The sequence below is a fragment of the Acomys minous genome (assembly GCF_964271855.1).
Source record: "Acomys minous genome assembly, chromosome: 3".
Taxonomy (NCBI): Eukaryota; Metazoa; Chordata; class Mammalia; order Rodentia; family Muridae; genus Acomys; species Acomys minous.
The window spans coordinates 22,795,898-22,818,359 of NC_140485.1; the positions used below are offsets into that span (position 1 = coordinate 22,795,898).

Below are 22,462 nucleotides of genomic sequence, written 5' to 3' on the forward strand. Positions count from 1 at the left end.
CACCTATAAGTGAGTACATATCATGTGTGTCTTTCTGGGTCCGAGTTACCTCTCCCAGGATAATATTTTCTAGTCCTGTCCATTTGCCAGCAAATTTTATGTTTCTTCATTTTTAATAGCTGAGTGCCATTTCATGTGTAAATGTACCATAATTTCTTTATCTTTCTTTGGTTGAGGGATATCTAGGTTGTTTCTAGATGCTGGATATTATGACTAAAGCTGCCATTAACATAATTGAGCAAGTGATCATGTTATATGGAGGAGCATCTTTTGGGTATAAGCCCAGGAGTGGTTTAGCTGGGTCTTGAGGTAGAGCTATTCCCAATTTTCTAAGAAAGGACCAGATTGGTTTCCAAAGTGGTTGTACAAGTTTGCACTCCCACCAGTAATGGAGGAGTGTTCCCCTTGCTCTACATTCTTGCCAGCATGTTCTGTCACTTGAGATTTTGATCTTTGCCATCCTGATGGGTATAAGATGGAATCTCTGATTCATTTTGGTTTGCATTTTTCTGATGACTAAGGACATTTAGCATTTCTTTTAAGTGCTTCTTGGCCATTCAAGAATCCCTTGTAGAGAATTCTCTGTTTAGATCTGTGCCCCATTTTTTAATTGGGTTATTTGGTTTGCTTGGTGTTTAACTTTTGAGTTCCTTATATATTTTAGATATTGGGCCTTTGTTGAATGTAGGATTGGTGAAGATCTTTTCCCAACCTATAGACTGCCATTTTGTTCTGTTGACAGTGTTTTTTGCCTTACAGAAGCTTTTCAGTTTCAAGAGGTCCCATTTATTAATTGTTGATCTTACTGTTGGTGTTCTGTTCAAGAAGTTATCAGTTCAAGGCTTTTCCCCACTTTCTCTTCTAATAGATTTAGTGTATCTGGTTTTATGTTGAGGTCTTTGATCCACTTGGACTTGAGTTTTGTGCAGGGTAATAGTTATAGACATATTTGCATTTTTCTATATGTAGACATACAGTTAATTTAGCACCATTTGTTGAAGATGCTGCCTTTTTTCCATTGTATGTTGTTGGCTTCTTTGTCAAAAATCAAGTGTCCATAGGTATGTGGGTTTATTCCTGGATCTTTGAGCAATTTCATTCACCAACCAGTCTGTTTCTATGCCAGTACCATGCAGTTTTTATTACTATTCCTCTGTAGTATAGCTTGAAGTCAGGGATAAAGATACCTTCAGAAGTTCTTTTATTGTACAGGATTTTTTTTTAATTTATTCTGGGTTTTTTGTTTTTCCATATGAAGTTTCGAATTGTTCTTTCAAGGTCTGAAAATAATTGTATTGGTATTTTGGTGGAATTGCATTTAATCTTTAGACTGCTTTTGGTAAGATGGCCATTTTTACTATGTTAATTCTACTGATCTATGAGCATGGACATCTGATATCCTCTTCAGAGACTTGAAGTTCTTGTCATACAGGTCTTTGACTTGCTTGGTTATAGTTACACCACGATACTTTATATTATTTGTGGCTATTGTGAAGGGTTTCATTTCCCTAATTTCTTTCTCAGCCTGTTTGTCATTTGTATACAGGAGGGCTATTGTTTTTATTTTTGTTTTTAATTAATCTTGTATCCAGTCACTTGACTGAAGGTGTTTATCAGCTATAGTTCTCTGGTGGAATTTTTGGTGTCACTTATCTACACTATCATATCATCCTTGAATAGTGATACTTTGATTTCTCCCTTTCCAATTTGTATCCCCTTGGTCTCCTTTAGTTGTCTTATTGCTGTAGCTAGAATTTCAAGCATTATATTGAAAAGAGATGGAGAGAGTGGGCAGCCTTACCTTATCCCTGATTTTAGTTGAATTGCTTTCAGTTTCTCACCATTCAATTTGATGTTGACACTGTTGGCTTGCTGTATATAACCTTTATTATGTTTAGGTATGAGCCTTATATCCCTGGTCTCTCCAAGACCTTTATCATGATGGGGAGTTGGATTTCTGTCTAATGCTTTTCAGCATCTCATAAGATGATTATGTAATTTTTTCTTTCAGTTTGTTTATATGGTTGGTTAGATTGGTAGCTTTTTGCATGTCGAACTATCCCTGCATCCCTGGGATGAAGCCTACTTGATTATGGTGGATAATGTATTTGATATGTTCTTGGATTCAGTTTGAAAGTATTTTACTGAGTATTTTTGCATCAGTGTTCATGAGTGAAATTGGTCTGCAATTCTCTTTCTTTGTTGAGTCTTTGTGTAGTTTAGAATTCAGGGTGACTTTGGCTTCATAGAATGATTTTAGAAATGTTGCTTCTATTTCTATTTTGTGGAATAGTTTGATGAGTATTGATATTAGCTCTTCTTTGAAAGTCTTGTAGAGTTCTGCACTGAAACCATCTGGCCCTGGGCTTCCTTTGGTTGGGAGACTTTTGACGACTGTTTCTATTTTCTTACGGGTTGTAGGTCTTTTTAAGTTGCTTATCTGATCTTGATTTAACTTTGGTAAGCAGTGCTATCAATAAAAATGTCAATTTCATTTAGATTTTCCAATTTTGTGGAGCACAGGCTTTTGAAGTAAGACCTAATGATTCTTTTGATTTCTCCAGCACCTATTGTTTTGTCCCCATCTTCATTTCTGATTTTGTTAATTTGTATACTCTTCCTCTGCCTTTTAGTATGGCTAAGGGTTTGTTTATCTTGTCGATTTTCTCAAAGAACCAGCTTTTGATGTCACTGATTCTTCTCTTTGTTTCTAATTTATGGATTTCAGCCCTGAGTTTGACTATTTCTTGTCATCTACTCTTCTTTCATGTCTTTGCTTCTTTTCATTGCAGAGCCTTCAGGTGAGCTGTTAAGTTGCTAATATGGATCTCTCCAATTCCTTTATGAAGGTTCTTAGAGCTATGAACTGTCCTCTTAGCACTGCTTTCCCTGTGTCCCATAAGCTTGGGCATGTTGTGCCTTCATTTTCATTGAATTATAGAACGTCTTTAATTTCCTTCTTTATTTCATCCCTGATCATTAAGTAAGGAGTTATTAAGTTTCCATGAGTTTGTAGACTTTCTGTTTTTTATGTTGTTGTTGAGTTCCAGCTTTAGTCCATGGTGATCTGATAAGACACAAGGACTTATTTCTATCTTCTTGTATCTGTTGAGACTTGCTTTGTGACTGAGTGTATGGTCAATTTTGGAGAAGGTTCCATGTGGTGTTGAGAAGAAGTGTATCTTTTGTGTTTGGGTTAAATATTCTGTAGCTATCTATTAGGTCCATTTGATTCATAACATTAGTTTCATTATTTCTATGTTTAGTTTCTGTCTCATTGACCTATCCTTCAGTGAGAGTGGGGTCTTGAAGTCGCCCACTATTAATGTGTAGGGTTCAATGTGTGATTTAAGCTTTAGTAATATTTCTTTTATGAATGTGTGTGCCCTTGCATTTGTGGCATAGATGTTCAAAATTGATATGTCATCTTGGTAGATTTCTTCCTTTGATGAGTATGTAGTATGCAATGCCCTTCCACAATTCTTTTGATTACTTTTGCTTGAAAGTCTAGTTTATTAGATATTAGAATAGCTTTCTCTGCTTGTTTCTTGGGCCCATTTGTTTGGAAAACCTTTTTCCAACCCTTTTCTCTGAGATAATGTCTATATTTGTTGCTGGGGTGTGTTTCTTGTATGCAACAGAATGATGGATCCTGTTTTCGTATCCACTCTGTTAACTCATGTCTTTTTGCTGTGGAATTGAGTCCATTGAAGTTGAGATATATTAATGACCAATGATTGTTGATTCCTATAATTTTGATATTGGTGGTGGTAGAGTGTGTGTGTGTGTGTGTGTGTGTGTGTGTGTGTGTGTGTGTGTGCGCGCGCGCGTGCGCGCTTCCCTTCTTTTGTTTTTGCTGGTGTGAAATTATTTATTTCCTGTGTTTTCTTTGGTGTAGTTAATTACCCTTGATGTTTTGGAGTTTTCCTTCTAGTATCCTCTGTAGGGCTGGGTTAGTGGAAATAAACTGTTTAAATTTGATTTTGGCATGGAATATCTTGTTTTCTTCATATATGATGAGTGAAAGTTTTTCTGGGTTAGCATCTGTGGTCTCTTAGGGTCTGCAAGTTATCTGTCCAGGTCCTTCTGGCTTTTAAAGTCTCTGTTGAGAGGTCTGGTTTAATTCTAATAAGTGTGCTTTTATATGTTACTTGGCCCTTATCTCTGTGTACATTTAGTGTTTTAATTATTTAATTATTATGTGGTGGAAATATTTTCATTTTTGATCGAATCTATTTGGTGTCTTGTAGGCTTCTTGTACATATATAGGCACCTCTGTCTTTAGGCTAGGAAAATTTTCTTCTGTGATTTTGTTGAAGACATGTGCTGGGCCTTGGAGCTGGGAATCTTCTCCTTCTTGTATTCCTATTATTCTTAGGTTTGATCTTTTTATCATGTCCAAAATCTCCTGGATGTTTTGTGTTAGAAGCTTCTTAGGTTTAGCATTTTCTTTAACCAATGTCTCGATTTCTTCTAGTGTATCTTCTATGCCTAGGATTCTCTCTTCCATCTCTTGTAATCTGTTAGTGATGCTTATGTCTGTAGTTTCTGTTCTCTTTCCTAGGTTTTCCATCTCCAGGATTTCCTCAGCTTGTGTTTTCTTTATTGTTTCTATTTCCCTTTTCAGGTCTTGAACAGTTTTATTCATTTGCTTCTCCTGTTTGCTTGTATTTTCTGTACTTCTTTAAGGGATTTGTTTATTCCTTTTCTTCACCTGTTGATTGTAGTTTCCTGTGTTTCTTTGAGGTGTTTCTTTATTTCCTGTTTAAAAGCCTCTATCATCTTCATAAGTTAGATTTAAGTCATTTTCCTTCACTTCAGGTGTGTTATGATAGTCAGGGCTTGTTGTAGTAGAATAATTGGGTTCTGGTGGTGCCATATTGGCCTGGGTTTTGTTGAGTATGTTCATACACTGTCCTCTAGCCATCTGGTTGTCTCTGGTGTTAGTAGGCTTGGAGGTGTCTGGTCGTCCCTCACGGCGTCATCTTTGGTAGTTGCTGATGGCTGCTGCCTCTGAGATTGCAGAGACTTGGGACCTGGGAACTGGCCAATGGAGGTCAGGTGACAGATTTCACCACTGCTACAAGTCTCCAATGGCTGATACCTCTGGGATTTGGGGCAGAACTGGGGTCTGGCACCTGGCACTTGGAGGACTGCTGATAGTCACCAATTGCTGCTGCCTCTGGGACCCCAGGCAGAGCTGGTACCCAGGAGCTGGCATGTGAAGGGCCCTGAGACGATCTCACCACTACTGGTAGTCCTCAATGGCAGCTGCCTCTGGAACTCTGCTGATAATTTCCAATGGCTGCTATCTCTGGAACTGGAGTTGCAAGCAGAGCTGGGACCTAGGAGCTGGTACTTGAAGGGCTTGGGGCAGACCTCACCTCTCCTGGTAGTCTCGAATGACTGCTGTCTAATTCTAGTGCTTTTTAACAGCTGTGTTACCTGGCTTCTTGACTTTAAAAAATTCAAAGTCAACAAAGCACCATTTAATCTATCTCTGGGATATCCCTTATCTCCATTGTGTTCTGTAAGCACCTCTGTTAAATTATTGCCAGATCTCTCCACAGTTGCTTGACTTGTAGGATTGTTCATTATATCTGTAAATTTTCCTATATTAAACTGTCCCAAAACTGTTGTATTCCAATGGATACACATGCCGAAGTACAATTAGTCCCAATCTGCAAGGGATTTCCAAGACAGTCACCATCATTTACAATTGTGTAATCTCAGAATTATCCTTTTCAGAATTTAAGGGCAGAGGCCCATTGGAATTCTGAATATGCATCAGCAGTGTGATTCATCAACATACACACATATCTTCATTCTCCAAACTCTACAAAAACGATACACATAACTTATTGCATAACATTGGTGTAGGGTATCATCAATAAGTACAATCTGGGTTCTTAAGTCAATATATTTCATCCCTATGGGCTGCCATTCTAATTCTTCAATCCATTGTGTAATTTTTTTCTCATCTGGAACTACCTCTTTTGATGTTATTTTAATTTCAAGATTAGATTCCTGTGAAGATTTCCTATCTTAATTCAAAGATTCTTCCATCTTTTCTATGGCCCCTAATCCAGCATCTAATTTTCAGTCTCTTTTTCCTGCAAGTCTGCCTTATTCTGATCTCTCCTAAAGAAGATATATAAAACTGTAATTGTTACTGGAAAAATTACCATTCTGGCTCTATCTCAGAATCTTTTCTTCTTGCAAGATGCCCCAACTTCTAGCCTGTTCTTTCCTATTGGCCATAGGTTTTTGTTTTCATTTTTTAAATTGGCAGGTGATGCTTCCATACAGACACAAGAGAGTCCTTCCACAGGGAAACGTTGGACCAATTCATGAGAGAATTTACTGAGTAAAAATCCCATGACTAAATGGATATTTACCTTAAGTTTTTAAAAAATGGGAAATACAGTCTGTTTTCTACATTTTTTGTGTGCTTGGTCTAGTCTACATAATTTTTGTAGTAGGTACGACTATCCATGTGTAGTTTTTAAGCAAATAAAATGTGGCTGATATTAAAAATATTTATATTTGAAATAAAATTACAAATATATATTTTATGACTATTTAATGTAAAAATTTAGTTATGAATATCAAAATACTATTACAGTATTTCTGATGAAAATTTAATGTTCAAATCAAGAGATGCTATAAGTACAAAATACATTCCATTATTTTCAAATCTCTAGCACTAAAGATGAAAAATACTTAATATGTTATCAGTTATATGTTGATATGACAATATTCTAAGTGTTTTTGGTTAGATTAAGTATGTCATCAAGCTTAACTTTACTCTTAGTTTTTAATGTTAACTACTAAAATAATATTATTCGGGCTGGAGAGATGGCTCAGAGGTTAAGAGAACTGTTTGCTCCTCCGAAGATCCTGAGTTCAATTCCCAGCAACCACATGGTGGCTCACAACCACCTGTCATGAGATCTGGTGTCTTCTTCTGGTGGGAAGGCACATGTGTGGGCAGAATACTGTATAAATAATAAATAAATTAAAAAATAATATTATTCATGTGTATTGGCCAAATATCTGTTAGGAAGTTTTGTTACAATTTATTATACTATCTGATTAAAGCATGCTTGCATAACTATATTTAGTAATATGTTTTAACTTGTTATTCGTAGGAAAAAATATTTAAAATCTGGAAAACCCATATTCTCTCGGATCCCTCCATTGCTCTTTTGCATGACTCCTTTTGGTGGTGGTTTCTGCACAAATTCAAGGTAAATGACATTTTAAAAATTATTTATAACATAGATTTGTAGCATAATTATTTTTTCAGTAGACATAATGTTAATAAAAATTTTTTGCACAGATGGATGTTAAAGCATTCCACAGAAACTAAAAACTCTATTTAAACTTTCTTACTTCAGAGGAGTTAAGATTCCAATAAGGATTTCACAGAACTCAATTCTTAATCAATCAGAAAGATAAGGAAGATCCAAAACTGTAGTGAATAATAAAGTTGTAGCTTTACATGATATCATATGTTAATAACCTGAACAGAAAGTCTACTACAGATCAGTAACATTGAGGCTCTAAAAGATAATGTGGTGCTCAGATAGACAGAAAACTTTTATTTGACTCAGAAAGACAAGGATCTGAATCTAAGGGATAAAGTAAAAAAGTGGCACACAGGAAGTACTGTTTGACCAGCAGAAATTCAGTAATAAATACCCTAATGGTGTCTTAAAGCTTGGCTTTCCAAAATGAGGCAAAAAGCTAGAAGATGGCCTACACTGAGACCACCAAGCTGCTACCATATAAGGACCGTGCACTTGACAGTACAAGGTCTTCACTGGTGGCAGCACCCACTTCCAGGACCAACGTTCACATCAGAGCACTGTTCATAGTGCCATGCTCACCCTCCACAGGTTGCACTGCCTGTTGCCATGTAGCCTCACCCTGTGATCCCAAGCCACAGCTGTCTAGGTACTGTGTGCACAGCTTGTGTTCCATGAAAACAATGTCTTACCAAGCTGTACCTTTTCATAGCTGAGCTTGGACACTTCTAATACCCCAATTACATGTCAACATTGTATCCCCAACACTGAACCTCAAGCATCACTCAGAAATTTCAAAGACCAGCCAAGTTTAGGTAACAACAAATAGAAATCCAAATGCCCACTCAACAAAGGTGAGTCAGATATTCAAACCACACAGCCAATAACACTGTTCCATATGCACAATACCAACACAAACAATATGAAAAATAAAAACAATATGTCTTTTAAAAAATTTAGTAATGTTCCCTGAGGAAGACAGCCTAGATGACACACAAGATAGCTTAGATGACACACAAGATAATGAACTCAGAATAGCAATTTTAGATATGTTCAAGGAAATCAAAGGGGATATGAATAAATGCCAAAATAATGACCTGGAAAATGCAAGCAAAGAGTTGAATGAAATAATTAATACAAATCAGGATATGAAAATAGAACACAATAAAGAGATAGAAAACCTGACGGAAACCAAAACCAAAGTGAAATGACATGAAAAATGCACTAAGTCTAATAATATCTCACCAAAAGTGTAAATTGAGCAAAAGAGAGAATATCAGGGATTGGAGACAGGGTAGAGGAATTATATCACTCAATCAAAAGAAAATGTTAAATCTTTTAAAGGCCTCATCAATGCACACTTGGGTACTCTGAAATATAGAAGGACCAAGATTATGAACCATAGAAAACCATATAGAAGAAGGAAAAGAAATCCAGGTCAAAGGCACAGCAAGTAAATCATAGAGGAAAGCTGTCCTGTTCCACAAGATGAAAAGCATGCCTGGTATCATTAGGTAGACTAAGTATGCCTGGGTATGTCATAGACCCTAGAAGAGACCCTAATACCATTACTCAACTACATAGACATAGTGTTAAACTGCTTGTAAATACATATTTTTATACCTAAAGAAGCCTCTTTTTAGAAAAGTTGACTGGTATTTTGAATGGAATTACCCCATAGGTTCATATGCTTGAATACTTGGTTGCCAGTTGGTTGAACTATTTGGGAAGGAGTAGGAAGTGTGGCCTTGTTGGAGAACCTGTGTCACTTGGCTTGTGTTTTGAGATTTCAAAAGACTGGTTCCATTACCAGTGTTTCTCTCTTCTTCATAGTTGTGTTTCAGTATGTGAGCACTCAGCTGCTACCTGCTGCTGTGCTCCCTACCACAATGACTATGGACTCTAACACTCTAAAACTTTAATCCCCAAATTAAACAGTTTTTTTAATAAGTTGCCTTGGTCATAGTGTCTTATCACAGTAATAGAAAGGTAACTAAAACTAACACAGTGATGATTAATATGGAGACTGATCATTGGTCATGTGTAGAGAGTAAGGTACTTTGGAATGCTCTCCCCTATAGACAGGTCATCAAGACAGAAACTAAGCGGATAAATAATGAAACTAATAGACATCATGAATCAAATGGACCTAACCTATATCTACAGAACATCCCACCCAAACACAAAATAATACACCTTCTTCTCAGCACCTCACAGAACCTTCTCCAAAACTGACCATATACTTGGTCACAAAGCAAATCTCAAAGGATAAAAAAAAAAAGATTGAAATGATTCCTTGCATCTTATCAGACCACCATGGATTAAAGCTGGAACTCAACAACAAGAGAGAGAACAGAAAACCTACTAGCTCATGGAAACTGAACAACTCCCTACCGACTTCTGAGTAAGGGAAAAATAAAAAAAGAAATTAAAAACTTCCTAGAATTCAACGGTAATGAACCCACCACATACCCAAACTTAGAGACATAATGAAAGCAGTGCTAAGAGGAAAGTTCATAGCACTAAGTGCCTTTTTAAAGAAATTGGAGAGTTCCCGTACTAGCACCTTAACAGCACACCTGAAGGCTCTAGAACAAAAAGAAGCAGGCACATCAAAGAGGATTAGTGGCTAGAAATCATTAAATTCAGGACTGAAATCAATAAGTTAGAAACAAAGAGAACAATTCAAAGAATCAAGAAAACCAAGAGCTGGTTCTTTGAGAAAATCAACAAGATAGACAAACCCTTAGCCAAACTAACTAAAAGATAGAGGAAGAGTATTCAGATCAACAAATCAGAAATGAAAAGGGAAAGATAATAACAGACACCAAGGAAATCCAAAGAATCATTAGGGTGTACTTCAATAGCCTATGTACCACAAAAATTGAAAATCTAAATGAAACAGACAATTTTCTTGATAGATAACAACTACCAAAATTGAATCAAGATCAGGTAAACAAATTAAATAGTCCTATATTTCCTAAGGAAATAGAGGCAGTCATCAAAGGTTTCCCAACCAAAAAACAAAATGAAACAAACAAAACAAAACAAAACAAACAAACAAACAAACAAAAAACAGGGCCAGATGGATACAGTGCAGAATTCTGCCAGACCTTCAAAGAAGACCTAATATCAACAATTCTCTCCATACTATTCAACAAGATAGAATCAGAGGGAACATTGCCCAACTCATTCTATAAGGCCACAGTCACTTGATACCTAAGCCACATAAAGATCCAACAAAGAAAGAATTTTTCAGACCAATTTCTCTTATGAACATAGATGCAAAAATACTCCAAAAATACTTGCAAGCTGAATTCAAGAAAACATAATAAATATCATTCACCATGGCCAAGTTGGCTTCAGTCCAGGCATACAGGGGTGGTTTAATAATATAGAAATGCATCAATATAATTCATCATATAAACAAACTGAAAGAAAAAACATGATCATTTCCTTAGATGCTGAAAAAGCATTTGACAAAATGTAACACCCATTCATTTTAAAGTTCTGGCAAAATCTGGGATACAAGGCACATACCTAAATATGATAAAAGCAATATACAACAAGCCAATAGCCAACATCAAACTAAATGGAGAGAAACTTAAATCAATTCCACTGAAATCAGGGACAAGACAAGGCTGTCCACTCTCTCCATAGCTTTTCAATATAGTACTTGAAATCCAATCTAGAGCAATAAAACAACTAAAGGAGACGAGGATGTTACAAAAATGCAAAGGAAGAAGTCAAATTATTACTAGTCTAGGGTGACATTAATGACCCCAATAATTCTACCAAGGAACTCCTACAGCTGATAAATACCTCCAACAAAGTGGCTTGATAGAAAATCAACTCAAAAAATTCAATAGCCTTGCTGTATACAAATGACAAATGGGCTGAGAAAGAAGTTAGGGAAACTACACCTTTCTCAATAGCTACAATTAACATAAAGTATCTTGGTGTAACTCTAGACAAACAAGTGAAAGACTTGTAGAAAAAAAAACTTCAAGTCTCTAAAAAAAAGAAACTGAAGAGGAATTAAAAGATGGAAAGATCTCCCATGCTCGTGGATCAAGAGAATCAATATAGTAAAAATGGCCATCTTACCAAAAGCAATCTACAGATCAATGTAATTTCCATCAAAATTCCTACACAATTATTTACAGACCTTGAAAGATCAATTCTCAACTTCATATGGAAAAATAAAAAACACAGAATAGCTAAAACAATCCTATACAATAAAAAAATCCTCCAGAGGAATCTCCATCCTAGATTTGAAGCTGTACTATAGAGCAATAGTAATTTTAAAAAAACAGCATGATATTGGCATAGAAATCATCTGGTTGATCAGTGGAATCGAATTGAAGACCCAGAAATAAACCTACACACTTGACTTTTGACAAACAAGCCAAATCAATACAATGGGGAAAAGATCGAATCTTCAACAAGTGGTGCTGGTCTAACTGGATGTCTACATGTGGAAAAATGCAACAAATAGATCCATGTTTATTACTCTGCAGAAAACTAAAGTCCAAGTGGATTAAAGACCTCAACATAAAACCGGACACACTAAATGTATTAGAAGAAAAAGTAGGGGAAGTGCCTGCTTGGCACAGGAGACAACAACTGCTCAGGTTCTAAGATCAACAAATAATAAATGAGACCTCATGAAACTGAAAAGCCTCTGTAAGGCTAAGGACATTGTCAACAAAACAAAATGATACCCTACAGACTGGGGAAAGATCTTCACCAATCCTACATCTAACAAAGGGCCAATAATATAAAGATCTCAAAAAATTAAACACCACCAAACCAAATAACCCAATTAAGAAATGAGGTTCATAGCTAAACAGAGAATTCTCAACAGAGGAATAGCAAATGGCCAAGAAACACTTAAAGAAATGCTCAACATCTCTAGTCATCAGGGAAATGCAAATCAAAATGATGCTGAGATTCCATCTTATACCTATTCAAATGGCTAAGGTCAAAAACTCAAGTGTCAGCACATGCTGGCAAGGGTGTGGAGAAAGGGAAACAATCCTTCATTACTGGTGGGAGTGCAAACTTGTACAACCATTTTGGAAATCAATCTGGTGCTTTTTCAGAAAATTGAGAACAGTGCTTCCTAAAGATGCAACTTGAAATACAAAATTATGTAAAACATGATCTTTGCCCTGGTATAATTTTATTGCTCTTTTAAGATATGACAGATATATGTGACTGTCATCTTGGAAATTAGGATATAATCTCATCCAATGTAATACAACTAATAAATGACAGACCTGCCATTCAAACTCTACTCTTTGATGCCAAAACAAATGGCCCTTTCAGTATACTAGTTGACCTATCCTTTAAGCATAAACTATATTCTTACATATTATATAAAGACTATATTATATACTTATATATTATATTACACAGTATAATGTACATGTAACTTCCTAGTATAAATTGCAATTGACTCTCATTTCATACTTGTGTCTTCTTTAAGCCTGACAGGAGAGATCAAGATTGTTTGTTTGACAGAATGTCAGAAAATTATGCGAAACTTTTCCTGAGAATACCTCTAAAGAACATCGATTCATTCTTTCAGGTAAATGTAAAAACTTAACAGTTACAATAATTATTTTCATAGTGTATGAAAATTTTATTTTTTAAAATATATATGAGCATATTTTATTACCTTTCAACCAAAAATTGTCTGATGTAAATAATGGAAATATTTTTTAGTTATGTTTTATTACCATGGCCAATACCCAGGATACTGTGCTCTTTAGACTCTTAGTCTGAGAACCACTATAGCTTCATATTCACTTTGGTTAGAAATTGGTGACCCTATATTCTTGGTTTTGTTCTATTTACCTATAAAATATCATTTTTCTTTTACTTTCTTTTAAATCTTTTCATCTATTAAGAGAAACTGATTAGCTTGTATTATATTTAATGAATGAACTAAATATTTATTTTAATTTTCTGTTATATTAATTAATAAGTAAGGTTCATCAAAATAATGTTGTTTTGGTAAAATAAGAAAAATATAAGGTTTCTGAATTTTGAAGTATCAATACCTAGTATTTCAAAACAAAAATAATATGCAAGTATCTTATTGCTTTCGTAATCTATAAATCAGATGTGTATAAGCATTTTGGAACTTATAAATGTTTTCACATTGTTAGAACACAAAATACCATTAATGAAAATATAAATAACTGTAAATTTACAGATTCATCAAATATTTATATTTAATTTTGGTTTATTTTATACTTCCATAAAGTGTGGTAGGGGAAAACAATAGTGGATTTGGGATTGAGTTTGAAAGACTTGTCCACTATGGGGATCACCATCCCATTGCCTGCTTTCCTGGAGTCCATAAAATGGAGAAAGCTAGGTTAGCACCAGCATTCATGTCCTGCTTCCGGGCTGTGGGTGCCATGTTACCATTCCCTGGAGCTCCCGATGCCATAACTTCCTGCTGTGATAGATTGCACCCTGGAACTCTGAGCCAGAAAAAGCTTATTCTCCTTTAAGATGCTTTTACCAGAGTACTGTATTTCATCACAGAAACAGGAAAAGAAACTAAAACCATCTTTTTTGTAATCACCAGGAGTTGGCATAAACACACACACACACACACACACACACACACACACACACACACACACAGGGGCTTGAGGATTTCGGCTTAATCTATTTAACCCATTTTACATTTTAATTTTAACTACAATAAAACTTATGTGCCACTGATAATATGTGACACATTTGGGTAATGATAATATTCATGGCTCATTGAATAAAATTAGATACATCAATATGCTAGAGAATTATTTCCCTCATACATCCACCTTCCTACCATGTGTACCAGAAAAATTGAGCACTATTTGATTAAAATAACCATATTAATTTCCTATCAGCTACTACAAATTATGATAAGCTGTTAGGGCACATGTGTAAAGATTGTCTCTGTATATTCAATTGTTGATTGTTGTACTGGCACAGAACTGAGTCCTAGCCGGATCTTGGTACTGTTATTCTTATGGTCCATCATTAGCCTCGTAGTTTATAAATATTCATCTTCCTCACTAGCCTATTGACTAAAGTAAAGAGCTGACAGCTAATGGCTCGGCAGGAAAGAAAAGGCAGAGCTTCCACGCAGAAAGAGGCTGTCTGGGAGAATGAGGCCACTGTGGGATTCACCAGCATAGCATGGGAAGGAACAGACATGGGGGGGCCTGAGCAGAGAAGTAAAGAATTAGCCATGTGGTAGGCCATGGGCTGGAGCAGGCAGTGTAATTTAGGTGCTGGGAGTATACCCAGCTATAGGACTGCACTTTTAAATATTAATAAGTCTCTGTGTCATTATTAAACCATTGGTGAGTTTGAGAAAATCCCACTCTGATAAGTCTTAGTTGTTTAAAGCAACAAAAATTCATTTTCTTAGTTATAGAGTACAGCAATCCAAGAATAGACTATGAGTCTAAAATGAAGGTATCAGCAATGCTGTTCTCTTTAGAAGCCCAGGGAGAATTCACCCTCTATTTCTTCTGGTTTCTGGTATCAGGACCTGAGATCTTCCTTTGACCTATGGTTCCATCACTGCATTCTCACTTCTATGATCACATTGCTTTCTCTTCTTCTGGGGTCAGTCTGCTCAGGTTCCCTCATAATGATACTTGTAATTAGAGTTAAAATCCACAAGATAATCTAGAATGTTCTAATCTTCCCAGTAAGTTCAGCTTCATCCTAACTGACATTTATAGGTACCAAGGATTAGAACATGTGCACCTTTTGGGTCATTAGTTGGTGCTCTACAGTGACCAATAAGGACTTCTCTAATGCTAAAATTTTAAGCAAATGGAATCTTAGTTTATTGTTTTGAATAGTTATCTGAATTCAGCATACCAGAATAGTAATATCATATGTCTTTAATACAAAAATATGCTCTTTCTTGTGTTTACCCCTCAAGAAAAATGCAATAGCTAGAGTATCTGAAAGGTAGGCTGTCAGCTGAGAGTTTGAGAGAGGCTGGTCAATGTACCATCCGCAATAGGATGGAGAGGGACAATGCTGGTTGACAAGATACGAAAAGTGGTAGTCTGTTTGGATAGGCCAGCTCGGGATCCCAGCTGCAGGTAAAGGCACAGTAGATAAGAATGCTCCACGCTAGGGAGGCAGATCAAATCAGCGGTAAGACTTCCACTCCAGGGGAGCATGTGCAGATTACTGTACCCCTTCCTCCTAAGGAGCTTTCAACATGAGGGCTTCCCAAACCTCTATAATATTCTTACATGTTTTGAAAGGCTATTATCATTGCCTTGTTTCTACATGTGCATGTAAGAGTGTGCCACATGTGGCACAAGCAGAAGTGAGAGGGCTTCTTCCAGACATCAGGTCTCCCCTCCTACTGCGGGTTCTATGGGTCAAATTCAGGTTGTCAGACTTTGTTTTTTTACCTATTAACCTATCTTACTAATCTATTATTCTTGAATATTGTAATACACTTATAACAGACTTAATTCTGGGTAAAATGAGCTTCCTGGGAAGTGTCTATCCTAAAGGAGGCACAAGTTGGGGAGTAATAGGGAGCTGAAAACTACACATCCTGTGCCTGCTCGGATCAGGTGGGACTGCTGGGCTCAGCGTAGTCTGCTCTCTCGCTGAGGAATGTAATCTGGTTCCTGGTTTATTCCAATTAAATTGCTGACTGGTTTACTACCATGTCGCTTCCGAATTCTTCCAGAATGCAAGACCTAAGAGTGTTGCTAGGGTTGAGACAAGAGGAAAATGAAGACCTCCTGATAACAATAGAAGCTTTCTAGTGCTGTAATTTTGTTAATATCTAATTGTAGTTTTAATACTGATTATAACATACATTTTCATGAACAAGTAATAAATATTTTTAAAATATGCTTTTCGTTATGCTCACCATCTATATATTTTTCTAAAAGATAACCGTAGTGGGATTAGATGAAGTCAATAACTAGTTGAGTCAATTACCATGGCTGAAGTGATCATAGACCCGGAACCTACTAATCCTGTCTTCCTAAACCAATATAATTTCTAACTGTATTCTAAATATACCTTGTACCTACAGATTAACGTAGCTCTCACTGCTCATCAAAGTAATTCCTTTTTGTAGCAGAGACTATTACAGAGATAGACAACTGATTAAAAACAGAGAATAAGTGACTGTGTAGCATCCCCCTAATTGGTACATCTGCAAGGCAACCCTGTACCTAACATTGTAAAAGCCAGCGTGGACCTGCAGGGAGACAGTGTCCTCTAGACACAACAGGAAAAGGGAAATGATACAGGTTTCCGGCATATTAAGAATGCAAGTACACATACCAGTGTGGACCTGGAAATTTTGACAAGGCTTTATGCCTAGCTGAAGAGCAACAAGTAAACAGTGGCGGCTGAGAGAGGGAGAATCTGTTTTCTTCGCGGATGAGCCAGTCCCTGCGTAGGTTTTCCAGTCTGAAGTGCTTAGCCCTGAGCACACTGTAGATGAGCAGCATTAAACAAACTCAGTAGGTAGTGAAGGGGGCGTGGGAGGAGTTGGAGGAAAAGAAATAGGGGTGGAGATTATGCAAATACAGTACTCCAGTAAAATTCTATGAAAAAAATTGAAATATACATAAAAAAAGAAAAAGCTAGTCAAATTCTGTCTTGTTTAACCTTATTCTTTATTCAGGAATGTTTGTAAAGTGCCGGATAGACTCATTTTTAACTGTTTTTTGCCAATGTTCCTGAACTTGAATTACAAAAAAAAATGAACAATAAAATGGCTAAAGGAACTCTATAAGAAAAAAAGGGACACACGTTTTTCACAAAATAATCATTTCTTTGATATTATTATTTATTATACATAAAGTGTGATGGTCACCTAACATGGCTCCATTTGGGCAGATGTATCCTGATTGTCTGGCACAAGCCGTCTACGCAACATTCCAGGAGTCATTTCCAGAATCCAGCAATGTCTTCAATAATGAGTTTAAAGAAGATCTAGGAAATACTATTTTTCTTTGGTTGTCAGGTAGGAATATGTTATTTAAGTGCTGGTTATTTGGTTGTAAAGTTTTTTAGATTGCAGTATTTTGCTCAAACCAAAACACTGGTAACATACAAAACATGCCATACCAATGTCTGTTTTTATACATATTTTATTATAATTTATTCTGGATTGTAACCCCCTTGCTCTTGTCTTCCTGTTACCAATGTCTATTTTTAAATGATCATTACTTTATTCTGAAATTTTCATAATCAAAATCAATTTTTTTATTAAAATTATGTTTGTTTTATTTGAGATAGGGTCTCATAGGGTACATAGCCCTGACAGTCCTGTAACTCACTATGTAAACAAGGCTGGCCTAGAACTCAGAGATCTGCCAATGGAATCAAAGGTGTGTACTACCACACCTGGCGAGCCATGTCATTTTTAAGTGGTGGAATTGTTATAGAATACTTCAAAATTGACGTGTGTGTGTGTGTGTGTGTGTGTGTGTGTGTGTGTGTGTGTTTAAGCTGCTACACAGAGCATACGTTTTTCTTTTTTTAATTTACTTATTTTTTTATTTTATTTGCCTGCACATATATCTGTGTTAGGGTGTCAGACTGGAGTTACAGAAAGTTGTGAGCTGCTATGTGGGTGCTGGGAATTGAGCCTGTGTCCTCTGGAAAAGCAGTCAGTGCTTTTAACCACTGAGCCATCTCTTACATATCCATTATTGGCAAAATTGTGTCTCCATCCAAATTTGAATATTAGATTCCTAACCACCGCGTAACACCCTTTTAAAACTTGACTATATTTGAACACAGGTCTTTTAAAGAAGGGGTTAAGTTTTGACGGTCATGTGGGTGATCGCTAAGCCAAGTGGCTGAGTGCTGTTGTGAGAAGATGGAGAAGAGAGTGATGTGAGTGAGAACGCAGGGTGGGAAATACTGCTGCACATAACAGCACAAAATAGCCGTTACTTAGTCATGAACAAAACGCTCATGAGGGAAGGTTCTAGAGTCCCATTATAACCTGAAGTAAAACAGTAGAGAAAAAAAAAGAAGGAAGGAGGGAGGGGGGAGAGAGGAGAGAGAGAAGAAGGGAAGGAATAAAGGAAGGAAAGAAAGAAAGAGGAATGAAAGAAGGAAGAGGAGGAGCAAGCAACAGCAGCAGCCAAGGAGAGGTCAGCATAGGTAAAGCATATAGAGTACTAAGAACCAACGTGAAGGGTAGAAGCCATCAGAATCTGGACATAGCAGGCACTACTCTGATTGGTCCTCAATGACCTGATTGCTATAGACTATAGAAGCCTCAGTTTCCAAGCACCTTAATTCCAGAGAGCTCTCCTAGACACTCCTTTAGCACTCACCAGCACAGGCCTCAGTAGCCTCTTGCATAGATACGTTAGTGACTTTTGCCACTGAGGTACATGTTGCTGTCGAGGACTCTCCATAGAGACTTGCACTAAGCTGCCATTTCTAAAGAGACACTATTGTACTGCCACCACCTCCCCAAACCCATGCATACCCTAGAAATTAGGATGCTGCCTCTATGTCCACACATTACCCTGGCTGTGTTAGCTGTGTGCTTCCACACACTTCACACATGACAGACACAACTATAGAGAAGTAATCTTCACACTGGACCTTAGAGCCACTGTCACTCTATACATGCGTGAGCTAGCTGATGTTGTGGGTACCAGAGCTGCTGTTAAGAAGTAGCAAATGCATCTGCACTACAGACTTTAGAGAAGCAGTGACTCTGCATGTGTATGTACTTTGGAACCCAGAGGTGGTGCCACAGTGAGAGGCCCATGACCTGGATCTTAGATAGATAGTTCTGCACACCATGCACACTCCAGACCTCAGCTCTGCTGTGCTCCACAAGTGACCCTGAATCACACACTGTTACCAAAGTTGCACCGGGGCCACTGCTCCCACATAGCCTGGGATCTCAAGTCCCTAAACTGCTAATGGTGTAGTACACAGTCTTCTAGCAGTGTATAGCCATTGTATCTCTACATCCCCAGGATTTTTTTTTATCATTGTAGCATGCTAGACCTGAGTAATAAGTCCTGCTAGAATCTAACCCTGAGACTGCTACAGAACCTCTCCAGAGTCCCCTCCCAGTCACTTATGCACACAACCTGAGTTGACCTGAGAATTAGCCACTGATGCATTAGTGCTTCCTGATGCCCATGCTGACCTGTTAACCACCTCTCAAGAATGATGGCTAACAAGAGAAGTCATGGCTTGAGAGTCCAGGGTCAGCCAGTACTATGTAGCCCAAGAATCAAAGCCATGCCTCTAAACTATGCTGCACACTCTCCAGGTGAAATAGTCACAGTGCCCCGCCCCTTGAAGCAAGAGTCTGAACTTCTGAGGCACTCCACACCCCTAGTGAGCAGCCACATTGCTGCTCTGCCAGATGAAGAAGTATCAGTACAAGGATGAAATGTGTGTATTAAAAATAGAAGGGAACATGACACCACTGAAGGAACAGAATGATTCTCTAGTAACTGAATCCTGGAGGGGGAAAAAATATATATTGCCAGAAAAGGAAGTAAAAAATATCATTTTATGGTAACCCAGTGAGATTCAAGAGAGTACAGAGGAAATATCCAGTGAAAGCAAAGGAGACTTATGATCTCCACAAGAGTCAGGAGACTCTCAAATATGATTTTTAAAAGAATCAAACTGAAATCTTAGAGCCAAAAATTTAAATTAGAGAATTTCCATGGAAGATAAGAAAAAGCAGAAAAATATCCTATGACTTTAAGACATACCCTCTTAAATTACATGGAGAGAAGGGGGCAAAGAATGCAATGAAAGCCTGTGGCTTTACAGGGTACAGGTAATGAATGAACCTTTGCATGAGCTCAGTTCTCGCTTAAAAAGACAGATACAGGAAAAGAAAATATTCAACGAAATGGTTACTGAAAACATCCCAAGGCTTGAGATGTACTTCTGTATGCATGAATCTCAAAGGCCCACTAACCTGTGATGCAACCCAAGAATGAAACAGTGGGTCAAATACAAGGAAATTCCCACTAGACTGTAGGGATTTCTCAGAAGCCTTGTATGCTAAGAAAGTGGTGATGCATTTCAAATGTCAATCAAGAAGACTTTACCTAGCAAAGCTGTCCTTCAATAGTGAAGGAGAAATAGTGTTTTACAGATAAGCAATACTGGGGTCCTTTGTCACAATTAGACCTGGATCACAATAAATAAATGCTTTAAGGAGTGCCACCTTCAGAAATGAAAGCACAATGTGTTTATCACAAGGACCAATTACTTGACAATGAAAGTAAGGATTTATTTTAGCACATGGTTTCATATTGAAAATGACATGGTAGCTGAGGCTCTCGGCTTGGTGAAGAAGCTTGTGGCTCATCATCATAGTGAGAAGACAAAGCAAGGAAGACGCAGGCCAGAACCAAGCAGAGGTTGTGACTTGTAAGCTCATCCCCAGTCACTTATTTTCCTAGCCAGGCCTTATCTCTTGAAGGCTTACAGCCTCCTAAGATAGTACCACCTGCTGGGGACCAAGTGTTCAAAGACATCAGCCTAAGAGGACATTGTACACTGATGCCATAAACTTCTTCCCCTAGCTCCCATAAGACCGTGGCTGTCTTCTAATGCAACAGTGCATTCAATTCCACCACAAGGGGTGCCCTCACCATATCCTTCTAGAATTCTTCAAAGTCTTCAGTTCTAAGACTTTGAGCCTTTATAAAATGAAACAAAAGTTATATATGTCCAACATATAGTGGCACGAATGTCCCATTTTACAAGGGAAGAGTGATGGCATAGTGAGGAATGCTCATGCCAAAGCAACACTCAAGCTAGTCAGGGGAAATACCACATCCTGCACTTCTGTGTCTGGCACCATCTGCCCTCCGGTGGCCTTGGGTGGCCTCTCTCCTCCAAGTGTGCCGTCTGCGCTGCATGTGGCCCCTCGGTTAGCTTGGCTGCACTCTATGCCTACAGTTTTCCTAAGCAAACACCTAGCGTTCCGCATTCCTCCTATCCCAGTATGTCTGCCGCAGCCTAGGCCTCGCCTTCACACTTCCATGTGGTTGTCTCTCAGGATCTCCCTGCGGGGACTCCAACCTGCCACTCATTGCCTGACCTCGGCAGCCTTCTGGGAATTGGCACATGTCTCTGTGACCCCTCACTCTTAAATCTCGCTCCTATAGGACTAATCTCATGTGGACACTCACTCCAACTGCTACTGACGGTCGTGATGCAGGCTGGCTCCCTTCTGCCATAGCTACTGTGGCCTCTGCTTTTGCGGCTGGAAAAACACTTTCCTAGTTGGTTATTTTTTGAGCAGAAAATAACTGTGGTGGCATTCTCAGCTCAGACGTTCTCAAATGACTTTCATTTTTACAAGCTAGAACCTTAAATGGATAGAGTCTTGCCTGCCTATTAAGGCACTTTTCCTACAGCACTCCTCCTCCCTGCTCATTTCATAAGACGAGAACCAATGATGTGGAAACAAATGGGGGACGTAAGGCCTTTCCTAAAGACAGTTACTTTGAATGTAAATGGATTGTATTCGCCAATCGAAATACACAAAATGTACTTAAAAATAAAGGAAGAAAAGGAGAGAAAAAAAGAAAGAATACTAAGGCTCTAGCTTATGCTACCTATGAGATGCGCACTTTAGTTTGTGGCCAGACTGCTGCAAGTAGAGGCCTTGAAGATATTCTGTGTGGTGGCAAAAGGGAGCAGGCTTGGCTGCACTTACATCAGCTGAAGCAGAAGACAAGGAATGCCGTTATTTAATCAAAAGAGGTTGGGGGAGCAACAGAACATAACCAAATTCAAAACATCTAAATACATAAAACAGATATTAGCTGATGTGAAAAGACAGATAGTGGATGGTGTCAATACCGCACTTTCAACATCAGGTATCATGGGCAGTCAAAAGATTAACAAGGGAATGCCAGGCTTACATTATACCTTAGATCAAATGGACCTAAACTGCCCAGGAGTCTACCATGCCTGTTCACAACAGATCATCACAGCTGAGCCTGGTGCTGTTTACCCTCCCTCCTAAATGAAGGGGCTGTCTATGGGACAGTTAGCTGAGTACCCAGACACCCTTCCCAATCAGTTGTATGCAACTTAGCCCTAATTGCATGTGGCCTTGGGGA

The 22,462-nt window shown here is 37.9% G+C and overlaps 1 protein-coding gene across 2 annotated transcripts in view; it reads left to right on the plus strand.

The window, feature by feature from the left end:
• Positions 1–22,462, plus strand: part of FAM227B (family with sequence similarity 227 member B) — a 160,812-nt gene that overhangs the window by 25,380 nt on the left and 112,970 nt on the right. For both annotated transcript variants that reach the window (XR_014777958.1, XM_084775513.1), the window contains exons 8-10: positions 7,152–7,250; positions 12,802–12,903; positions 17,217–17,343. Coding sequence is in view for 1 of the 2 variants with exons in the window: in XM_084775513.1 (XP_084631639.1) it covers positions 7,152–7,250; positions 12,802–12,903; positions 17,217–17,343 (328 nt within the window). In the remaining variant the exon portion in view is untranslated. The remainder of the gene's footprint in view (positions 1–7,151; positions 7,251–12,801; positions 12,904–17,216; positions 17,344–22,462) is intronic.